Here is a 22,820-nt window from a genome sequence, read left to right as displayed (position 1 = left end):
TACGTTGTCTAAAAATAAGCAAATCCTCCACCACTAGGATGAGGGGGAAGGTGAAAATCATGTAAAACTTTTATCTCACACTGTCTCAAAGCTTGAAGGGAAACAGACTGTACATACCATTCTGATCGATTCTATATATTCTGTCTGATAACAGCAGTGGCAACCGAATAGCTCCTAAAATTTAATGCAGGGGTCCCCAACTCCCGGTCCATGGACTGGTCCCGAGCCACAGCATGCCAGCAACCAGTCCGCACAAACAAGCAAAGCCCCATCCGTGGGATGCAGGCAGCACACAAAACCGCGCACTCTCCGGTCCGTGGAAAAACCTTTCTCCATGGAACCAGTCCCTGGTGCCAAAAGGTTGGGAACCTCTGGTTTAATGTACTATATTTATTCATTTAAAATGCAATGGTCAATGAATTTAGTTCTTGGAGAAGATTTGAACAAACATCTAATATATACATCCAATGGTACCCAGTAAAGATCATGTACAGTATCATCTACTGCCTCTTGGAGGTCAACATAACTCTTTATAACAAATATAAAGAATTGGCAGCCCTACTGTGCAAGAAAAAAGTGCCCCATAAAACTGTAACTGGATATTTAACTTTTTAACTTTTGTATATTGTATTTTTATTGCATTTTATTGCCCTGTACACCGTCCTGAGTCCTTCGGGAGAAGGGTGGTATAGAAATTAAATTAATAATAATAATAATAGTAAAGGTAAAGGTAAAGGTTCCCCCGCACATGCGTGCTAGTCGTTTCCAACTCTAGGGGCCGGTGCTCATCTCCGTTTCATAGCCGAAGAGCCAGCGCTTGTCCGAGGACGTCTCCGTGGTCATGTGGCCGGCATGACTAGACGCCAAAGGCGCACGGAACGCTGTTACCTTCCCACCGTAGCGGTCCCTATTTTTCTACTTGCATTTTTACGTGCTTTCGAACTGCTAGGTGGGCAGAAGCTGGGACGAGTAACAGGCGCTCACTCTGCTACGCGGCACTCGGGATTCGACCCGCCAAACTGCCGACCTTCCGATCGACAAGCTCAGCGTCCTAACCCACTGAGCCACCGCGTCCCTTTAATAATAATAATAATATTACACAAATCATCACAACTGTAGGATATATATGAGTTTACATTGCTTCCAACTTTTAACAACATTTTTAAAGAATGGTAGAAGTTATGGGAAAAAATTAAGATATCTGAATCCAAATAACTCCCATATGTAAGAATATGTACATATGTAAGAATATGCACTTGCTGTATAATGGTAGTATTAGTTCAAATCTCATTGAATGAGAAAGTTGAAAGAGGCTATTGGGTCAACACCCTGCTCAGGATAGGAATCCAAATTAAGCATCCCCAGAAGACAGCTCTCCAGCTTTCTCCTGAATATCTCCTACAGTGGAAATCCTACTATTTCTTAGAACAATTAGTTCCAATGTTGAATGCTTATCTATGTTAATTACGGTATATTCTATTATGTGAAGCTCAATATCTACAATCTGTTATAATAGATTTCAGCTTTATTTTTCTTTTAGGGTACATAGTTGCTACATCAACAGATCCTTGGAAATCATTTCACCAATTACTTCTCCTATTCATGAAATAATGGAAATAATGGGAAAGAGATAACTTGACATTTTCCTTTTAGAAGTAAGGAAGAAGCAAGGCACAAGTTAGGAAGGAGTTTGATTCAAGTTTGATCTCTTATGAAATCTGCAAAAAAATATTTCTCTGATTACTCTCTTCTGTTTCTCTTTTACTGTTATTTATATGTTCAGATTTTAAAATTGTGCTATGGTTGTTTTAAATGGTATTATTTAATCTATGTATCCCTCAGAGCATTTCAATTGGAACAGTATACAAATATGCTTAATAAACAAACATATCTGCATAGCTGGGCTTGAATTCTGGATTCCTCTATTGGCAAATACAACTTGCTTTGAGGATTTTTCAGTACAATTTGTTGTGCCATGGTACAATTTTCTGCAGGGGATGAGGTGCTTTTGAAATCTTTTGGTTATTTATGCCAACAGAATGTTGTTCTGTGGGAGAAGAAATCACTGTAGTATACCTTTATACGTTTGTATATGTATAATATACGTCAAGCTCCTGCGAAGACTTTCAGCCAGCCCCGCTACAATGTGATTCAAAATCCTAGCTGAAGACTGAGAGTGGTCGACATAGGGTACAGAATTCTTGTGGAAAGCACTGGAGCAAAGAAAGGAGACAGTGCCGATATGAATAATTCAGGTTGGCACATGCTAAAAAATGAAAATAGTGCCCATAGGGGAAGGAGGCTATAACATCTAAGGCAAGCCATAACATATCTAAGAAACAGTTTTCCAAGTAAGCATGGCTGCTAGTCTTACACAGGATATACAGATGCTCTCCTCTTCTAGCAGGAACTGTTGTATTTTGAGACAGGCTGGAGATGCATAAGAAGCTGGCTGGCTGGCTTGAGGATGCACATAGCCTCTTAAGTACAAGGCGTTTTCTGTGCTCACATGCAACTGTAGAAGACCATTTGTTCTAAATTTTACACCAGCAGTTCACTTTACTAAATACTTAGTAAAGTAAATACTTAGTAAAGTAGCCATATTAAAGATGAAAACTCCCTCAGTTGGGCTGGATTTTTGACAGCTACACGTTCATGTAGTTTTTTTAAAAAAATATCATAGACGTAGCATGTTATTGCATACTGCTATTCTTTCAGATGTTTTTTAACCTCATAGTCTGTCTATAGCCTTGGAGTTTCCTGGTCCCATTCATGTATCAACCAGATCTGACATTCTTCGGTTGTTTGAGATCAGCCAAAGGCATTGCCATGAGCTGTACTGAGATAGCAAAACCAATGCATGGATTTTCTATACAGTAGTATATAGCAGATGTCATAATACATTGATTAGTATTTTATCAATTGTAATGTATCAGGCCCTTTATTGTTTTAATTAAAATGTACTGAAGACTCATTCTGGCTCGCCTCATTAGAAAGGCAGCAGACACGCCTCTAATAATGCAGCACTTTTTGACAAGTGTACAAATTCACCTTGGGTACCATTCTGGGCTCTGGCAATCTGCGTTCCATTGAAGATGCATTTTAAATGTGGCTCTTAAGAGACAATATAATCATTCACAGTAATCTAAAATACAATTCATTTTCCCCCACCCCCCAAAAAAAGAAAGCATATTACAGAGAAAGCAATGAAACTCACTTTGATGCAGCACAATATAAATTTAGGAAGTCTATGTTTTAAAAGAGGAATTTGGAGTTCATGTAATAATTTGTTTGCTGAATTTATTATAGTTTATATTCACTTGCTTGCATTTCGACCTGAAATAATTTTCTCCCACTCTTTTGGTTTTAGAATAAGTGCCAGGCTGATCAAATAGGGGTAGGCTGAGAGATGATGAAAAAGGTAACTTGCATTTGAATACAGTCCCTTGTGTGCAGCTTAATAGAAGATACAGAATTCCTGAATGATATTTACAGTACAGTATTTACAAAATTCAGAATGAAACAGGATCTCATGCTGTTCTTCTCCACATCCTGAATGGTCACATTTCCCTCCCAGATATAATGTACAATTATTAACAAGTACCAAACATCTTGATTTGGAGGCAAACCCTAATTGTAAGGCACATTCAAACAGAGGTTGTTTTCCCCCAGACTTAAGTCATTTTCTAATCACTTCTCTCCTAAAGAAAATTTTTATTTTCTATTCAGCTGTCCTTTGAGTTGATTGGAAATCTTCTCTTGGCAAGGAAACAGAGTTAGTTAACTATTACGAAAACAACCTGCTGACTGACTTCCTGAACTGAATGACCCTTTGTGGATCTTCATGTGTTTAGATAAGTGGTCACTGCGGGCAAATTTCTTCTCACATATTTGACACTGGTAAGGCTTGAGTCCAGAATGGGAGCGCTTGTGGCGAGAGAGCTCATCTGAACGGGAAAACCTGCCAGACAGAAGAGGAAATATTTTTATTGCACATTTGTTAAAACCAAAGAGACTGTTGCTTTTCCCCCTGTGCCATCAACTCCAAACCACAGAATACAGGAAAGCTTTCTGGGATATAGAAAAGATAATCAAATGGATGTCATCTTTATTTGAATCTCAAGAACCAACATTTTTCCACTTTTGAAGTTTCCCTTGTAAACCAAACTTTGGCTCATGTAAATTTACACATATACATTATGTATGTAACATGTTGTATATGACTCAATAAGAGAGAAGACATGACACTTCTCCAGTTCACAACAATAAAGGCTTATTTTACTTTATCTTTGTGCATGTCTGGTCTTCTCTTTTGCTCTTACAGTTTCTTTGGTTTTATTTTCATACGCAGATTTGCACATCCAATCTTCCTACGAAATCTTGCAATATACAAAGTCAAAGGCCTTAACAAATCTTAATAAAACCATTGTACCTTTGTGCAATACCACTTCTCTATTTGGAATGTAAAGACAGATACAGAAGGAAACACTGCTTGTCCATTCTTATGTAACAATTCAGAAACAGGCTAGACATGATCTCAAACTGATCTCAGAACACAAACTACTCCCTAGCAGACTGATTTTCCTCGTAACTGAAAAGGAATCATTGTTCAAATGTAAAGATGTAAGGCAAGTATTGGGTAACATGCAGCCATCAACCTAATTTCAAAAGTCTCTCCAAGCAATCTGTTCAGTTTTCTGATTTGAGCAATCTGTCTCTCTCTTTGGCTGCCTGCATGACAAAAAATTTTTAGGGTGGTGGTGAGGGGAAAAGACTGTCTCAAAAAAAGAGAGACAAAGACAAGGAGGCAAAAGTAAACTTTCTGAAGGGGTAAGAGGTAACCCTGCTGCTATAGATTCTGGCTGTAGATTCACTGACTTCACTCTATCCATGATGACTCACACAGAACCTTCAGCAAATGACCTTCCCAGGAATGTGGCTCTTGACATAATAGGATTCCCAATTCAATGGAATAACGTCAACTTATTTTATCCATTCACTCAGGAACTACAGCCTGGTGGAAACCTATTCCAGGCTATGAGCAATAGCTCTTTACTAAGGGCACATTCAGATGGCTACCCAGTCCTCATGATTAAGGCCATCAACTTGACCTGAAAACCTGGTTATTCGAGCTTGCCGGCCTGGACTGAGGGATTGGGATTTTAAATTTTAGAATTTGATTTACTTGGTTTGGGGCTAAATTTAATTTAACTTATTTTTAACTTTGTATGCCATGTTTTAATTGCCCTGTACACCGCCCCGAGTCCTTTGGGAGAAGGGCGGTATATAAATCTAATAAAATAAATAAATAAATAAATAAATAAACTTCATCATAATGACACCACTTCTGAACAATGATGTCATTTCTAATGAAGTCAACTCCAATGTTTAGGCCAGCTTTTCCTAGCCAATAGCTCCAGTGATATTTTGGATCTTTTAAACAGATTGTTTGTTTATACGTAAAAGTAAACAATGCTCTGAAGGCCGGTATTTGCATAAATGAGCAACAGTATATAACAAGTCATAAATAAAATAAATAGCAATACATAAGTTTAAATAAATTAGGAGCAGGCATACATACCTATAATGAACATGGATATCATAATGCCAAAAGTCTTTATTTCACTGAATATTTAAAGAGAGTCTTGATTAGCTACAGTCCTCCAGTATGTATGTATATATTGAAGCGTGCAAGTTATTTGCTTCAGTTTTATTCATTCACTTATTTTATTACTAACTCTTGCATAACTATGGCCTTCCCAAGGCAGTTCACAATAAGAAAAGTTACAGTTGGCCATACAATAGGTTATCGCTACAAAGTAGCATCAATCATCAAAAGAAGAACAACGAAATATAGTTCAAGCTTTAACCATATATACAAGTAAAACTGTTCAAATACTATCTGATAGCTCAAGTTAAAAGGAGAAAAAGCAAGTTCTTTTTACACCTCAGTACTGCACACTACAAAGACCAAAGATCTTATGCTGGATAAACATAATTTCTTTAAAATAGTTTTATACCACTCATTATTTTCCTGACCTGGTTCACTACCATGTTATGTGAATGCTCCCAATTGTGGTTTATTGAACAAACTGTAAAAACCAAGTTGTAGGATATGTTTAATGCTGCATCAGGCCCTTGGTGTTGTGACTCAGCATCAGCCTTTTGTTTTCGGCAGCTGAGTCGGACAATTCTGAAGAGGAGGAGGAGGAGGGGTTTGGAGAGCCTTTGGTTGCAGAGGAAAGTTCTGATGCACCGCAGAGCTCTCAGCCAGGCCCCTCCCGTCTCGTTCCTCCTCAGACCCAGCTGTGTGAGCCTGAAAGATTGGAAGAAGACGATCCACAGCTGGCTTTGTTCAGGGACCCTCGAAGCAGGAGGCAGACAAGCAGAAGTGAACAAAGAAAAGCAATGAGGCACCTTGGGAGAAGGCAAAGAGAAGCCACGACTTGAGACTGCTGTTTAAAAGGGGAATGTGTGGGAGGTGCTGGTTGCTGAAGGCAACCGTTTGAAGAGCTCCTGATATAGTCTCGGTCTGTATTTGTTTAACTCTGTTTTGAACTGTTTCGTTTAGTTTTTGCAAATAAATTTGGTTGGCTTAATTCCAGCCTATTGAATATAAAAAAGGGGTTGTCCCTGACATTCCAACAGGGCCGGTTGTAGGCTGGAACAGAACACTTGGATTAGAATCAGTCTAAGATCAATTCTTTTTATCCTTCTGCAATAGGCATTTTAAAACAGAGCCAGCATAAATAAGAAACAAACTTATGAACACAATTATTAGATAACTAATGTTTGCATCAATTTGTCCTAGTTAAATGTATGGTTTATATATGTATGGGTGGGTATTCTTGGTTCACTTACTCAATCTCCTTAGTCATTCTGAAGGTCTCACAGAAATAAAAATGGCAACTCAGACTGGGTGGCTTGTTCTTTTCAAGCTCTGTCAAAGTCCCACTCTGCCATTGTAGTATAGAGCCAGCAGGATAAAACCGAGAAATTCACTGTGATATAATAGATTTTGTCATCCTCTAGTAGTTTATTAGTTTTAGTGACTCTTACTAGAAGAAACACAAGACAGCTCTGGATCAAAGATAAATCTAAAATCCAAATTTCCCACAGTGACCAATCTGGGCATCCTGGCAAGTCAGAAATAGGGAGAAAGGTAACACCATCTTTTGGCTTATGTCCACTGATAGATGATAATAATATTTCTTTTAAAAACTACCATTTTTTCTCAACTTATTTTTTGCCTAAATTGATCAGACTTTGATTCTCCTAATCCAGAATCAACTGGCCAGAAGGTAACCAAAATCTCTAGAGTACCCACCTCCCTGAAGAGGCATAGTTTCAAACTAAGGGAGTGCATTCCTGGTTACCAAAACATGATAGAAGCATTTAAGAAGGCTTACATAAGATAATGTAGAATCTGAAATATGTTCTAGTCATAATTCCTCCCACTTGCATTTTCATTTAAAAGCAACTCATTGTCAACATATCAGAGGAGTTAGCAAAGATTCATTTCTTAATACATTTGCCAGAGTTCTGAGGGGAGAAAAATAAGTACATTATTGCAATAAAATGGGAATGCATCCAAAGTTATGTAGTTGAAAGAATGGAAGCAAACAGATCAGCCAAGAATCTTTTAGCATGATTCTTAATAGTTTGTAGACTAAGAACTGTAGAGAATGGCAAATGAGTGTGTGCCAAAGTGGCAGGGAGGAGTTCCCTATTTGTTGTGGCATGTACTTAAAACTTGCAGTTGTGGAGACATTATGGATTGGGGAAAGGTACATTTCCTACTGAAGAAGCCTTCATTTTCCAAGTTTGTCCACAAAATAAGAATTGATAAGACTAATCTTCAGGTGGATCACTTGTGGATATCTCACAACTGAAATAATTCACAAGTTTCTCTAAAGGTAGCTGCTCACAAGACCATTAATTTCTTTCACCACATTTGGATAGAATTTGTTCCTTTAGTCAACAGTAATTTCACCATTTGGGATGCCACCAGTTTAGCCAGTTTAGTTTTAAAAATTCCTATCCTCTTAATAGCTTTACAAATGAATTAGCTAGTTCTGAATGGACAATCTGCTGTATGAAAGAATTTAAGTTCTTAATGTATAGAGTGGAACAGGTGCAGCCCAGTTCTTTAGGATTCTTGGCAATATCATGTGAATCACAGCTATCTATACTAGTATATAAGGATTTATCACACTAGAACTGCCCCTGAACTTTCAAATAAAAAAGAATACTACTAACTTCCTCACCTTTATACTACAATGGTATTCTTAATATAAAGAATTCTTACTACTGCAGCCATTTTGTAGGATTCTTGTCGGAGTCTTTCCATGACTTAACTGGAGATATCAAGGACAGAACTTGGGATTACTGTGCTCTAGCATTCATACCCCCCACATATATTTATTTTATATATATATATATACATATACACATACATACATACATACATATATATATATATATATATATATATATATATATATATATATATATATATATGTAATTTTTTTGGCTTGCTAACAAAGAATAAAGGGAGACCGATATGATCATTTCAAACTTATTTGTTCTCATCAGTCAGCCTATATATATATATATAGGAAAGATTCTCTTGTGAATCATTGTGTTAATTTATTTTGGTGTATCTTTTTCTTGTGATTTGTTGAAATATTTTTATGTTGCAATATGATCTGTTATCTACAAAAAACATTGAAGACGTTTTTATTGCTTTTCCCTTTCCATTTCTTAGAATCATCCATACTGTAGGCAGAGGTGGCAGTATCTGTAGTAGATAATAGAACACAGAACACAGACAGATGACAGAACTGAACATGTTCCACAGTTTGCCCTGAATATCCTAAGCTTGAAAACTCTTCTTGAGGTATGATGTTTAATTACTAGTGCTGAAACAAGATTCAGTCTTATTTCTATAACACTGAAACTTATTTCAATCACCTTTTCTCCATTGAGTGAATGGGATTCTCTCTCTTACCTCAAATCCCAGGCTGGTCTTGCTGATCTTTTTGAATGGTATTTCCCAAACGTGGTGGCTTCAGATCTTCAGCTTTATGTTTTATCAAGAACCCTTGTATTAGGCAAAATTATTTCTCCAACTAGCCCAGGACTGTCTACTTTGATCTGTAGAATCTCTCCTATAACATTCAATCACTAGCTTCCAGAATCTGACTATAAACACTGCAGAAGCCAAAATAATTTGATTTTTACTGAACATGTTATGATTAATTAAAAAAACTAATCAAAACATTTGTAAACTTAATTTCTAGTTTAACAGGACATGCCAAGGACAGAACCTCTGAATCCTACATATGCATTCTAGCAGTGGACTATAGTCAGTGCATTCAGTTTGCCTTTCTCTCACAAGGGTCTCCTTTCTCTCAAACTTGCAAAGATATAACCACACTACCTTACACCAGAAGAACAGAACCTGTGGTCCCCCAGATCTTGCTGTTATCCTTGGCCTTGCCAAGCAGGGTTGCCTGCAATCATAATTCAAATCATACCATAAATTCTTCACTCTGGTCTAGGTAGTTAGAGATTCAAGGCTGTCTGAGAGATGTTTTTGCCTAATTTGTTTTCAGAGGAAGAATCCATACTGTATACTCTCTCTCTCTCTCTCTCTCTCTCTCTCTCTCTCTCTCTCTCTCTCTCTCTCTCTCTGTGTGTGTGTGTGTGTGTGAGAGAGAGAGAGAGAGAGAGAGAGATAACAGAGACAGAGTGTTTATCATCTCTGCAAATAAATTATATTATTTATTTCATATTGTTCCATATTGTTTCCCTTATTCTGAAATGTAAAAATTTGGATGACCACTTGATGGCAGTAAAAAGATTCAGAAATCAAACTCTCTGTTCCCCTTCAGAAGTTATCTGGCATCTTGCACCCCAAATATAGTAACCCTGTTCTTATCACAGAACTGTCATTGGGATAAACAGCACAGCTCTGTCAATTACTGAAAAGCTCCCTGTAAATACAATTACATATCTGTTAACAACAGCCTTTCTCCACATTTGGAAAGTCTCCACTGATGCAACGACAGACAATTGGAAGCTTAAAATTGTGCAAAGTATTCTCTTGAAGAAGAGATAGATATATGCACATAAATGTAATTTTCCAAAACTTTGCAACTTTACTCCTGCAAGATATAGCTAGAACTGAAAAGATCGGCATAATTGCATAAATAAATGACAGTCTTAACACAGTCCATGACTGGATAATTCTTTATCAGAACAAAATATTTGCAAAACTGTAGAGAGCTTTCAAGAGTTCCAGAACTCTTCATCCAGCCAGTTTACAAGAAGCGGAGGGGGTGGGGGTGGGGGGGAGAAGAGAAGTGAATAAGCTAACATGAAGACAAGGTCATGAAGGCCAATGGCCTGCAGACTAGGAAGGATTCTGGAGGAAAGGGGAATACTATGGGGAACTAATTCATGCTGCCTTTGAAAATGTACATTAAACAGAATCCCAAGGGATAGGAGGTTAACCTTAAGGCTTTCCCAAAACTGTAGAACACCAAGCAAAAATTCAGCAGCTGAAGCTTTTCACAGTCCTGCTAAGAAGGAAAGAAGTTATTTTACACCAAGCTAAATTATTGTAAGCTGGCAGCTGTAAAACGAATCGAAACCTTGTGAGTAGGGAACAGAAAAAGACAGAGAAACTATTGTATGTGGATCAATCTCTCATTAAGAAAGGACATAAGAAATGGCATGCCTATTTAACCTTCTAGTTCAACATTCTGTTCCTAGGAGATTGCACATGGGAAGCCTAACAGCAAGTTACACTGTTCATGTTTGTCAGCAAGTGACTGCAGATTGCTTTAATCCTGGACTGGCAGCCTTTGATAGTTTTACCCTCCCAAAATTTAATTCCCTTTTAAACCTGTGGAAGTTGAGGGACTGCAGGGAATCCTGTGGTAATTTATTTATTTTATTTTTATTTTATTTTATTTTAATTCCATTTATATCCCGCCCTTCTCCGAAGACTCAGGGCGGCTTACAAACTTAGCAGTAGCCTTCATTCTATGTATATGCCTGCTTATTAGGGCTTTCACACACACCCCAAGCGGCATTATTACAAAGTCAGCTTAATTGCCCCCAACAATCTGGGTCCTCATTTTACCTACCTCGGAAGGATGGAAGGCTGAGTCAACCTTGAGCCTGGTGGGATGCGAACCTGCACTAATTGCAGGCAGCTGGTGTTACTTAAGGAGGCATTAGCCCACTGCTCCACCAAGGCTCTTTTAATTTCATAGTTTATTTATGGTGCTGTGTGAAGAAGTACTTTCCTTTATCTATCCTCATTTTTACCAATGAGTTTTGGAAGATATATCCCAAAAGAAAAAGACAAATGTGTGCTTTTTTTTGTAACTAAACAGTCCACGTTGTTGTAATCTTCCCTTTTGGGCAATTTGAATATTTCAGTTGCCATTTTCTGTATCTTTTTCAACTCTGTATTAAATATACATTAGCATAGTCACATACTATTGTTTAAATATTCACTATTTAAAAATTGCTTCATATAATTATATAATAAGATACTGTTGACCAATTATCCAAGTATTAATAAATGCTTATATAGTTGTTTTTGTCAATTGTGTTGAGATTATGTGTATGTTTTTCAGATCAGGTAAATACATTTCAAATTATTTTTCAAGCAAAGTATGATCTTTATTTAGACTACAATCCTAAACAGTCTTACAAGGTTCACTGAACCTATTCGGAATGTCTTTTGTAAAAATATATGTGGAATTACAATGTGGGTTTAGAGAAACAGTCATAGAAATGACAGAATTCTAAGACCATTACACTTATTTGAAATGCATAATTGAACAGTGAACAATGGTAAAAATTGGCTTGAACAGTAAGCCTACAGTTACAAAAGCAGTGAAAGATATAGCTGGAGAGCTTAGCTAAGAAAACGTTTTTCACTGTCACCCACTTACCTCCAACCACAGTCAGGCCAAGTACAAGTATAAGGCTTTTCTCCAGTATGACGTCGGAAGTGTGCCTTAAGATGGGAACTCTTAGTATACATCTTGGTGCAGCCAGGATGTGTACACTTGTGGACTCGAATAACAGAAGGGGAAACTTTGGGGACCTTGGTATCTATACTCTTTGGACTTCCAAGAACTTCTGGCCTCAGTGCCACAGGCAAAGGAGCTATTCGTACATACTTCTGGTCTGTGCCTTTCACAGGACTTGGAATGACCTGAGGATAAACAGTCAAGTTTTGGCCTTGCATTCTGATGATCAAGTGGGCCACCTGAATATCACCCACAGAATTCTGGATGGAAGAGCTATCTTCTGCTTGGACAGGCTGGATCTGAAGGAGAACAGGGATTGTCCCCACAGTTCCAGGCATGTTTACATCTCCAGATACTACTCCAGCCTGAACAGAACTAGAAACACCTTCATCTACATCAGTCCCAGTAGCAGACTGATCTCCTGCACTACTTAAGTTGATTTCAGATTTTATCTCAAGTTGTCCCCCTGGTTGTTTGTCATTCAGCTCATCCTTGACAAGTGCTTTCTTCTCATTGAGGAACTCCTCAATTTCTTCCAGTGTAGGGATGAAATCTCTAGGGACTTCAGAACAAAAATCTGGCAGTTTGAGATAAGCCTCATATATGGTATTCTGTGGTTTCTCCACTTCCTTCTTTACCATTGACAACGAGACACCCATATCTGATGTAGAAACATTTGAGGTAACAGCTGGAACAGATACTTGTTCATTGCTGCAGTCCTGCAGTAAATTTAATGGTGGCATGTCAGGCTTGGGAACATCTAATATGATATCTTGCTGATCAAAAGCTGGAGCAAGCAATGGACCAGAAACAGATAGCAGTTTGCTATGACTTACTGAGACCATGGGTTGGTCTATTCCATCATAAAAAGATGACTTGCATGGTGTGTAATCAAATCAGATGGAAATGGAGGCCTTGGAAAATCTATAGATCCACCTGCAAGAAAACAACCACAAGCTTGTCTAAAGGTATCCACATCTAGCTGAAACAAAATCAAAAATATAGATTTTTTGAAATTAATTTTATAGGAACACACATTCCAATTAAAAAAAAAAATATCCCTGAAGCATACTGCATTAGTATCAAAATATCCAATGACTTTCTAGTTAGCAACAAACTGATATCTGATATTATGTTAATAAAGCCATTGATTTGACACAAAATTTATGCTTATTTTTTAAATTATTTGGTCAGTGATACATTGGCATTTTCTTTTTGCTCTGAATTTTATTGCACATTCTTCTTAGTGTTATTACTATTATGTATAAAGAAAGGTGGAATAAAAATATAATAACTCAAGGTGGCAAACATATCTTAACATTTTGATTTTCAATTCCAGTGTACAATTTTAGGGTTTAGATTTTGATATGTTGTTGCATTAAAATATATATGCACAAAAACAATTTTAAAATAAAAAGACATTTCTGCAAAAAAAAGATAAAGGAAAATCCACACATACTTATTGTATTATAGACATATACAACACTCTACATGTTATGCTCTGTATCAAAAGATTCAGTGAAACAACTCAATTGGACAAATAAGCATTGCAGTACAAATAAAATCTGTATCATCATATATCTGTCCTGTTGCACCTGCAGACACAGCTGTCCTTATGCTAGAATGGGACAAATGATTCTGTAACCAGAGTTAATCTTATAGACATGCCTGTGCTCTCAGTTCAGTAGAACAGAAAATAGCTCAGAGAAAGAACACAGAGTTTCTGGCAAGCACATTGTATAAAGTATGGGGCACAACAAATCTAAATTGGTATTTCTCAGTTTTGTAGGCTGATGGGAAACTAATGAGAACCTTGTTTCAACCATTAGCAAAGTCAGAGCAACCAGTGTTCATACCTCTGTATCAATCCCTTCTCATATAGACATTTTCCACAAATGTGAAATCCAACACTGAATTTGGTAAAATGTAGAATTTGGTCAGAATTTCAGACAGTCAGTAAGAATAAAAGATACATTCAGCCATGACTTCCTTCTGGCTCTTCATTTATCTGTGCAGACATCCAAACACTTTGCTTTGTGAGCAAATAAGTCAAAGCTGATAGTAGCATACTGTGGATTAGCTTCCCTTAGGAAAGTATCCCCATAGGACAGGGGTAGGCAACCTTGGCTCTTTTATGACTCATGGACTTCAACTCCTAGAATTCCTGAGTCAGCTGACTCAAGAATTCTGGGATTTGAAGTCCATGAGTCATAAAAGAGCCAAGGTTGCCTACCCCTGCCATAGGAGGAGGAACTGCTGAGATGGCCGTAAAAAGAGTAGAGAGGATTCTGAAGGGCCAAGGGGAGGAACTGGAAGTAATATAATAGCTGTCAAGATGACTGTATACCATGTTACACTTGTTATCTATGGGGTCTAAGCAGCAGCTCAGTAAAGACCACCAGGTGGCGCTGTACCGTAACCGGATTGGCTGGTTAGCTTTCGGCGGGAGATTTAGATGAACGGATTGGCCGAGAGTGTACCTGGCAAGGTATATAAGGGGTACAGGTAACCCCCTTTATTCAGTACAGTTTCCACCACCAAATAAAGAGCTGCTATGATGTATTCTTCTGCCTGGTGTCCTCCATGCATTCCAGAACTCACTACACAATAACACTGTAACACTTTGGTGTTGGTTTCAAAATAGAGCAAGGAGGCCTGATGGACCAAAACTAAACTGGGCAATGTTATACTGTAGAAAGCTTAAGGGCAAATCTGGAAGAAGTCGCTTAAGAGTCACTGACAGAGATCTGGAAAAAAGCTCACCAAAGAGGGGGCTGCTGTTGGGAGACCCTATCTAATTGATCTCAGGGAGTGAAGATGGAGGAAGATAAGGCATTCTACCAACCAAAGTTGAGGGAGGAAGCTTGGGCCAATCCAGGAAAGAAAGAAGGCCAGCCAGTATGTATTTAGCTCTTTCCCTATTTTTAAAGTAGAACATCAATAGAAGTACCTTTGGGGCGTATATGTTAGAGCAATTTTATTGCTTGCAAACATATACAGCATGAAATTAAGAAAAATCTTGTTATCCTATTCAGTAATAAAAGTAGGGGGAGTCTTCTTGCAAAGAAGAGAGAAAATTTAAAACATCAAGTGACAGTGTCATCAGTAGCCAAGGGGGAAGATGAAGTGGGCACTGGAATGCAATTAGCCCGTTGTAAATTCTGTTTTGCAGAGATAGCTGGTAAAATGAAACTAGTACCTTAGCTTTGATGTACTTTGTTAATCAACGAAAAAGCTCCCCTCCCCTACATCCAAAGGAATTGTTGCTACATTGTGTAATTCATCAAATCTTACGATCCTATTGAAGGTCCCTGTGACAAAGTGAATCTCCTTCAAGCTGAATTCTACTCAAGGACTTCATGAATATGTCCATGCAATTTTCTTGGCAACAGCACAGGTGGTTCTCATACTATTTTGACTTAAAAATAAGGATACTCTTACAGCAGAGAGCTTTTTTGTTTTTTCTACTGGTGGTGGGGTGGTAAAAAGGTTTCCCTGTCCAGTCGTGTCTGACTCTGCTGCTCATTTGAGCTCAACCTGTAGACAAGGGAGCCAGCATTGTCTGAAAACACTTTTCCACGGTCATGTGGCCAGCATGGCTGTACGCTAAAGGTGCATGGAACGCTATTACCTTCCCATCAAAGTGGTGCCTATTAATCTACTTGCATTTGCATGCTTTCAAACTGCTAGGTGGGCAGAAACTGGGGCAGGAACAGGAGCTCATCAATTGCACGGCACTTGGGTCTCAAACCCAGGCTGTCAACTTTCCAGATGACAAGCTCAGCATCTTTAAGCACTGAGTTATCTTGGGGGTGGTATCTGGAGTTAAAAATCAGAAACACTTCACTGGACTATTAGTTCATATCAGTTCATAGATTTATCCATGTATGACTTTCATTTCATTGCATACATGCATTTGTGTAGTTACAAATTATGAAAATACAATTTTGTAAAACACATAAGTTTTATCAACCAATTCAAAATCTTTTTCAATCCACTTGTTTCCTTATATTTTATATAATGGTAGCCATAACTGGAAATATTTAAAAAGCAAACATGAATCCAAATTTGTGTAAAAAGATCTGAATGAGGAAAAAACAAAGAGAATATTTGTTCCTGTCCCCACTGAGTACAGCCCACTAAGTGCTATAATTCAGAACACATCCACAACTATGGGCTTTACTGACAGAGCACTTTTCTTTAATGGCAGTCAACCACGGCTTATCTTCTTGTGCATCTTCCTGCAAGAAAACCTAATTACAGGTACATTCCTGAATAAACATACACATTTTTGAGAGCACAGCATTCAAAGCATTTCACTTCCAGCCCAAGGCAACATTCAGGTCAAAGACATGGCATTACTCAATGCATTTTGCAACACACCATTCATAACAGTTGGAATGTTTTTTGATCCCATACCCACTACAACTGCCTGCAACGTAAGTCCAGAAATGGCAAGGAGTTAGATCACCCTGCCTTCTCCTTCTCCTCTGGAACATTTGATTGCAGTCAAAATGGAGACCAGATTTAGCTGAAGAACATCCCCGGAAAGGCAAATACGACTATTTCTGTTCTGTTGCCGAGAATCAACATGGCCATGGAACCACAGTCACAAGAAGTGAAGCTTAGCTAAAAGTCTTTACCTTTAAATAACACTTGCCTTTTGTTTAGTGAAAACAGCCGTTGGGTTGGTTTAGACACAATGCGAAGCCAGCCTGGGCTATATAATATATTAAGCCAAAAAACAAATATATGATGTCTTCAAATTAATTAAAGGGACAAGTGGGGGAATTCACATTCAAAGAATATATACTCTACAAGTTTGGAATTTTTAAAGCGTAAACTGTTCAAATTAACAGTCTTTGTATGGAGAGTGAGTATTTTCTTTACATTTCTTCCATTTTATTATGGCTAGGGCTCTGAAAACTGGAACAGGCCTGTAGTAGCCATTGTAGCTAGATAACTTCAGTCCATTTAATCTGTCTCAGCCCAACCAACCTCACAGGGATGCTGTACTGGGAAAAATGAGAGGAGGTAGTACTGCCTTTGGCACCTTACACTCTAAACTAAGGGCAGGCTGTTAGTCTAACAAATAAGCCAATATTTAAAAGGGCTTCATTTTGTGGGTTAGAACAGAAATTAAATATGGTCCAGAATTCAAAACCAGTTGGTCACATTTTACCAGATTTTTCCCATTTTGTTTTTAGTTAATAATAGTGTTTATTTTCATTGCTAGTGTTTTTAATTATAGTATATGTCTCTTCCCCCCCCCCTAACCCCCAGGTTTTTCCTTCAGAAAGTGACTTTTTAAAGGTCCAGCACTGTTTCATATCTTCGAACAACAGCAGCTTCAGCAGGTGTTGAAAACACTGTGATTGTTGTCAGAGCTAAATCTGACATTATTTTTAGAAGGCATGAAAGGCACGTGTGTCTATGTATGTGTTGTCAGGAACCACTTAAAAATCTCATTTGCAATTTAAAGTCAAAGAAGTATGTGTATGTGGGGGGGGGTTTCCTTCCTTCATACTTGATGGCACATTATATCTGAAAAATAAAGCAGTGTGGGGACAACTTGACTTGTTGTCTGAACAGAGGCATTCAACATCTGCAAAAGAGGCTCTATCAATAACAAAGGTGATTTGTCCTCAGCAAATCATCCTCAGTGTAAACACTGAACCAAGTGAGAACTGGCTCTAACTGGATGCAGATAAAAAACTGGATTCTCATATTGCACTGTTGTGGTTTGTTTAACTAAGGTTTATTGACTAAATAAAAATAATAGGAAGAAGGGAGGGAGGGGGGGAGAGAGAGAAAGAAAGAAAGAAAGAGAGAGAGAGAGAGAGAGAGAGAGAAAGAAAGAAAGAAAGAAAGAAAGAAAGAAAGAAAGAAAGAAAGAAAGAAAGAGAAAGAAAGAGAAAGAAAGAAAGAATGAATGAATCACATTTTGACTTAGCTTTTTGTGAATACAGCCATAGCTAATATATGGATAAAACAAAATAACTGAGCTGACATGTTATTTTGCTTAAATGTCTTCAAATTCTGTCCTGTCCTACGTGGCAAAATTATTTATTACATATTTAAAAGATTTGTATATTAACAGAAATCTAAAATCAAGACAAGTGAAACAGACTCAGCTTCCTATCTTCACCACAGAAACAGACTAATAGCAGTGTCACTTTGCTTGCCAAATGTCTACCCACAGCTTTTCTATTTCACTAAGCTCCTTTTTTGAACCAGGCCATTAAAGGCAGTCACCAAAATGTGAATGTAATGCTATTATTTATTTATTTATTTATTTATTTATTTATTTTATTTATTTTAATCTCATTTATATCCCGCCCTTCTCCGAAGAATCAGGGCGGCTTACAATTAAGCACAAAAAAAAATGTGCTTAGCAATAGCCTTCATTCTATGTATATGCCTGCTTATTAGGGCTTTCGCCCCCCCCCAAGCGGCATTATTACAAAGTCAGCTTATTGCCCCCAAAAATCTGGGTCATTATATAAAATAGTAATTAAAATTTCAGAAATAAAGAGTCCAAGCATACATATTAAACTATAATTCAATTACTAGGATAATATTTTCAATAATAAAATACCAGAACAGGCAACAATTGGCTACCATTTGATGTCATGCATCATCTACCCTTAGATGCAATGGAAGAAAACATGTTTTTAAGCACCTTTGAACTGAATTGTCTCTTAATTTATAGAGGGAGAAAAACCATAGTCAGGAAATAGGTTCACATGTGTGTCAGCATCAAATGATGATTGAATACAATAAATCACTACTAAAACCAAACAGCAGGTATTGGCACTATGAGCAATTTATTATTCCATATGGGAAATATCTAAAGTGACCCTGTCAATTTACAAATGTAACTGCAAGCCAAGTATTAAAGAAAAAATAAATAAGAAATTTGTACATGTGGAAAGAATTTGGAGACCAAGTTCATAAAATATTTTCATTTTTTGCACTTAAATTTTGACCTATTTAAAACAGGAGACATCTTACCTATTGCACAGAACACCTGTAAACATAAAAAACACCGATATTGGGATGTCTCACAGCCTAATTAAAGGTTTATAAAGCTTTAACTGAAAATCTGGCACAAGAACAATTCCTCTATCTTGGATACTGTGTTAATTTTGTTGAAAACCAGTTTTGCCAGTGGCAAATTGAGCCTGTTGAACAAAGAAATTAACTCCTTGGATTCTAGTATTTATGTAGATTTTAATATTATATACAAAAGGTAGCTAAGCCATCCAATTCCCCTTGAATCTTGATTAATTCCATTAATAATGGACACATTAACAAGTGGAAATTTGGTAGTACTGAAGAGAGGAAAGAAAATGTTTTAAAATATACAAGACAAGCAAGAGACTGAAAGACCAAAACAGCTGCATGACCAGCAGTGTGTTATTAAAGAAAATGAAGGTGCCAAGTAAAATGGGTGGAAAGAAGTGAGAGCAGTGAATCTGGAGAGATGTAAGAGCTGCCATAAGAGGTCAATCTCTTTGAGAAGATATGGATGTTGCCTGATGTCCTGTAACTCACAGGAACAGATCGCAGCTTCCCTGCGCCCGGTCCTTTTTTTTCCTAGAGAGAAATGTTGGTGGGAGGGAGAAAGAGACTGGGACACAGGGTCACACAAGTAGAGGAAAGAGAAAAGACTGAGCAAAAAAAAAGGACAGAAATGGTTTGCACAATATTTGGGGGATAGGAGAAGGTGGGACTACAAGTAGTCTTTGACTTATGACCACAATTGTGCCTAAAATTTCTGTAACTAAGCAAGACAGTTGCTAAGTGAGTTTTGCCATTTTATGACCTCTTTCCATAGTTGTTAAGTGAACCATTGCAGCTAAATTAGTAATACAGTTGTTAAGTGAATCTGGCTTCCCCATTGTCTTTGCTTGTCAAAAGGTTGCAAAAGGTGATGAGACACTGCAACCATCATAAATATGAACCAGTTGCCAAGTACCTCAATTTTTGATCATGTGACCATGGGGATCTTGTATCAGTTTTAAGTGTGAAAAATGGTTATGTCATTTTTTTCATTGGCGCTGTAAATCAGACCGGTCACTAAATGAATGATTTAAGTCGAGGACTACCTGTATGTAGGTTTAGGCAAATTCAGATTGGATGGATCTCAGGGATCAATCAGAAGGAAGAGAATGTTGCTGGAGGCTTATAAAACAGAGACAAAAAAAAAAAAGTGAAGAGAAGATTTAAGGCTGAAGGCCCAGCTAGGTTTGACTTCATCTTGACAAATTAAACAGGATCAGACCTGGTAAGTCCTTGGATAGAAGGCCGCCTTAAAATCTTACAAAGTCGAAGCTTATAAGGAATTGGAAAAAGCCTCTCCAAGGAAAGCATCATCAAACGACTCTCGTATTGTTGCACCAGAACCGATGTGGAGGAGACTCGAGCCAGTAAAATAGCTTTTATCCATGGGCTGTTAGGCTTTTAAATGGGACATAATCTTATGCAGAATTGACTTGGGAGGCCGGTGTGTGGTGTAGTTGGTTCACATGGTGTGGTAGGATGGAGGGTTTGTTGTCACTGTGTGTTGGGGGGAGAGAGAGCAGGGGGGGGAGGCTCAGCTAATCTCAATGTACACGTACTTTGACAATAATGGTTTATTAGTAGTAGTAGTAGTAGTAGGATCAATTACAGAATTTCTGCGTTCATTTTAAAATGGGGGCGAAGGTGTCAAAGGCCAATCTCACGCTAATATTTGAGGATCACTCCTAGCCAGATTAGAGGGACGTGGTGGCTCAGTGGGTTAGGACGCTGAGCTTGTCGATCAGAAGGTCGGCAGTTTGGCGGGTCAAACCTGTTACTCGTCCCAGCTTCTGCCAACCTAGCAGTTCAAAAGCACGTAAAAAATGCAAGTAGAAAAATAGGGACCACTCCGGTGGGAAGGTAACAGCGTTCCGTGTGCCTTTGGCGTCTAGTCATGCCGGCCTCTTCGGCTTTGGGAACCTTTACCTTTACCTAGCCCAGGGGTAGGCAACCTCGGCTCTTTTATGACTCATGGACTTCAACTCCCAGAATTCCTGAGCCAGCTATGCTGGCTCAGGAATTCTGGGAGTTGAAGGCCATGAGTCATAAAAGAGCCGAGGTTGCCTACCTCTGACCTAGCCAGATTGGGATTGGTGCTTTCTACCACAAAGGAGGGTACGGACACAGGCAACGACAAAACGGGGAAAAACAGAGGGGAGCGTATTTAAGGAGGGAGAGTAAACGAAGAGCGGGGGTAACTTTTTGAGAAAGAGGGCGTTTCCCAGCGTCAACTACGGGTGTGCCAAAACTGGAACCGGGTTAAGGCTCTGCTTTCAGCTGTCAGAGCTTGAGAAGCAGGGAAAGGGAATCCCGAGCCTCGCATAACCCGCACGCTCCTGGTTTTTTCCGTGAGCGGGCGCGAGCAGCTCAGATGGCAAGAACGAGCCACCCACTCGGGAAGACGAGGACAAGGCTGCCCGGCCCGCACGCGCTCCTCGACTCACCAATCGGGTTCCACCTTCTACTAACTACAGCAGGGGGTCTTCAAACTTGGCCCTTTTATGACTTGTGGACTTCAACTCCCAGAATTCCTCAGCCAGCAAAAGCTGGCTGAGGAATTCTGGGAGTTGAAGTCCACAAGTCATAAAAGGGCCAAGTTTGAAGACCCCCGAACTACAGCGTCGCTTCCCCTCGCGCACATCCCAAGGAGCAAAGAGTCCCGCCCTGCAAGCCGAAGCACGGGGCAGGTCTGCCATCAATCAACGGAGCTCGGCGTTTTCCGATAGGCCAGGCGAGATCGACTCCGACGGCAGCCTCGGGTTACTCGCGTTCAGAGGCGCGCGCGTTGCTTCAGGCGCCTGCCAAAATCTCCGCTCTAGAAGTTTAGCCTGCTTAGCGGGATTCCTGAAGCCCCATTACGTTTGTCAGCGTGATGGGACTCGGCCGCGTTTCTGAATTAACGCTTTCGGGGTGCGGAGATGGGACTGAAGAAGAAAAAAAAAAGAAAAAAGAAAAGCGCTATCCGTCATTTGGCGGCAAGAAGCCCAAATTTTCCACTAGAAGCGGTGGGACACTTCACGCGCCATCTGCAGGAAACAACCCACAGGATTTATTTCCCACTCGAGTTTCCAATGTAATGAGTCGGGAGGGGTGGGGGTGTGTGTTAAAATAAACCCAGAGCAGGAACTTTTGCTTCCCGGCAAGCAATTATAAAAAAGATCGGCTCTTGGGGGTGAATCCGTCTCCGACCCAGCTAGCTGGGGCACAGAAACAGCACAACTATTGCTTGGAAGAGGTTCGTCCACACGCGACTGTTGGTGCATTCCTTGCGTGCCTTCCCAAATCACCAGCTTCCCCAAAGCGGCCCTTTTACAGTCATAATACACTGCAGCCTTCTCCGTGGAAAACGCGGGCACACCTTGCAACACGCGTCCCCCGAGTCCCCCTTCGTTCTCTCGCGCGCCTCCACGCCAACACCCACGCCCGTTAACCCTTACCATCGCCAACTGCGACAGCGCTCCCGCTTTTCCCTCTCCTCCTCTTCCTCCTCCTCCTCCTCCTCCTCCTCGCGCTCTCGCTTTCTGCTCACATGATCCGAAGGTAGGTGCCCTCCGAAACGGTGGCCCCGCCCACTCGAAGGCTCGGTTCCAGCCTCGTCTCCTCATTGGACAGCTCGTCTCAGGGGCTCGCCTGGCCCTGCTAGCCGCTGAGCCACGTGCCGTTGGTTGGGCGAGAACCCGGCAGGAGCAAGCGGCCGAA

At 39.3% G+C, this 22,820-nt stretch overlaps 1 protein-coding gene and 1 long non-coding RNA gene across 2 annotated transcripts; one reads left to right on the top strand and one right to left on the bottom strand.

Moving 5' to 3' along the window:
• Positions 1 to 1,048: 1,048 nt before the first annotated feature.
• Positions 1,049 to 4,286, top strand: LOC310637174. Its single transcript, XR_014491882.1, has 2 exons — positions 1,049 to 3,421; positions 3,730 to 4,286. It is a non-coding gene; the product is annotated as an uncharacterized lncRNA (long non-coding RNA).
• On the bottom strand, positions 3,415 to 22,626 carry LOC310637170 (Krueppel-like factor 15). The gene is made up of 3 exons (XM_083357487.1): positions 22,559 to 22,626; positions 11,976 to 12,992; positions 3,415 to 3,961 (listed from the first exon to the last, which is right to left on the bottom strand). The coding sequence occupies exons 2-3, from the start codon at positions 12,899 to 12,901 to the stop codon at positions 3,781 to 3,783; spliced, it is 1,107 nt and encodes a 368-aa protein (XP_083213613.1). The 5' UTR covers positions 12,902 to 12,992; positions 22,559 to 22,626; the 3' UTR covers positions 3,415 to 3,780.
• Positions 22,627 to 22,820: the final 194 nt, after the last annotated feature.

The sequence above is a fragment of the Vipera ursinii genome (assembly GCF_947247035.1).
Source record: "Vipera ursinii genome assembly, chromosome: 3".
Taxonomy (NCBI): Eukaryota; Metazoa; Chordata; class Lepidosauria; order Squamata; family Viperidae; genus Vipera; species Vipera ursinii.
This window is presented reverse-complemented; position numbering and strand designations above follow the sequence as displayed.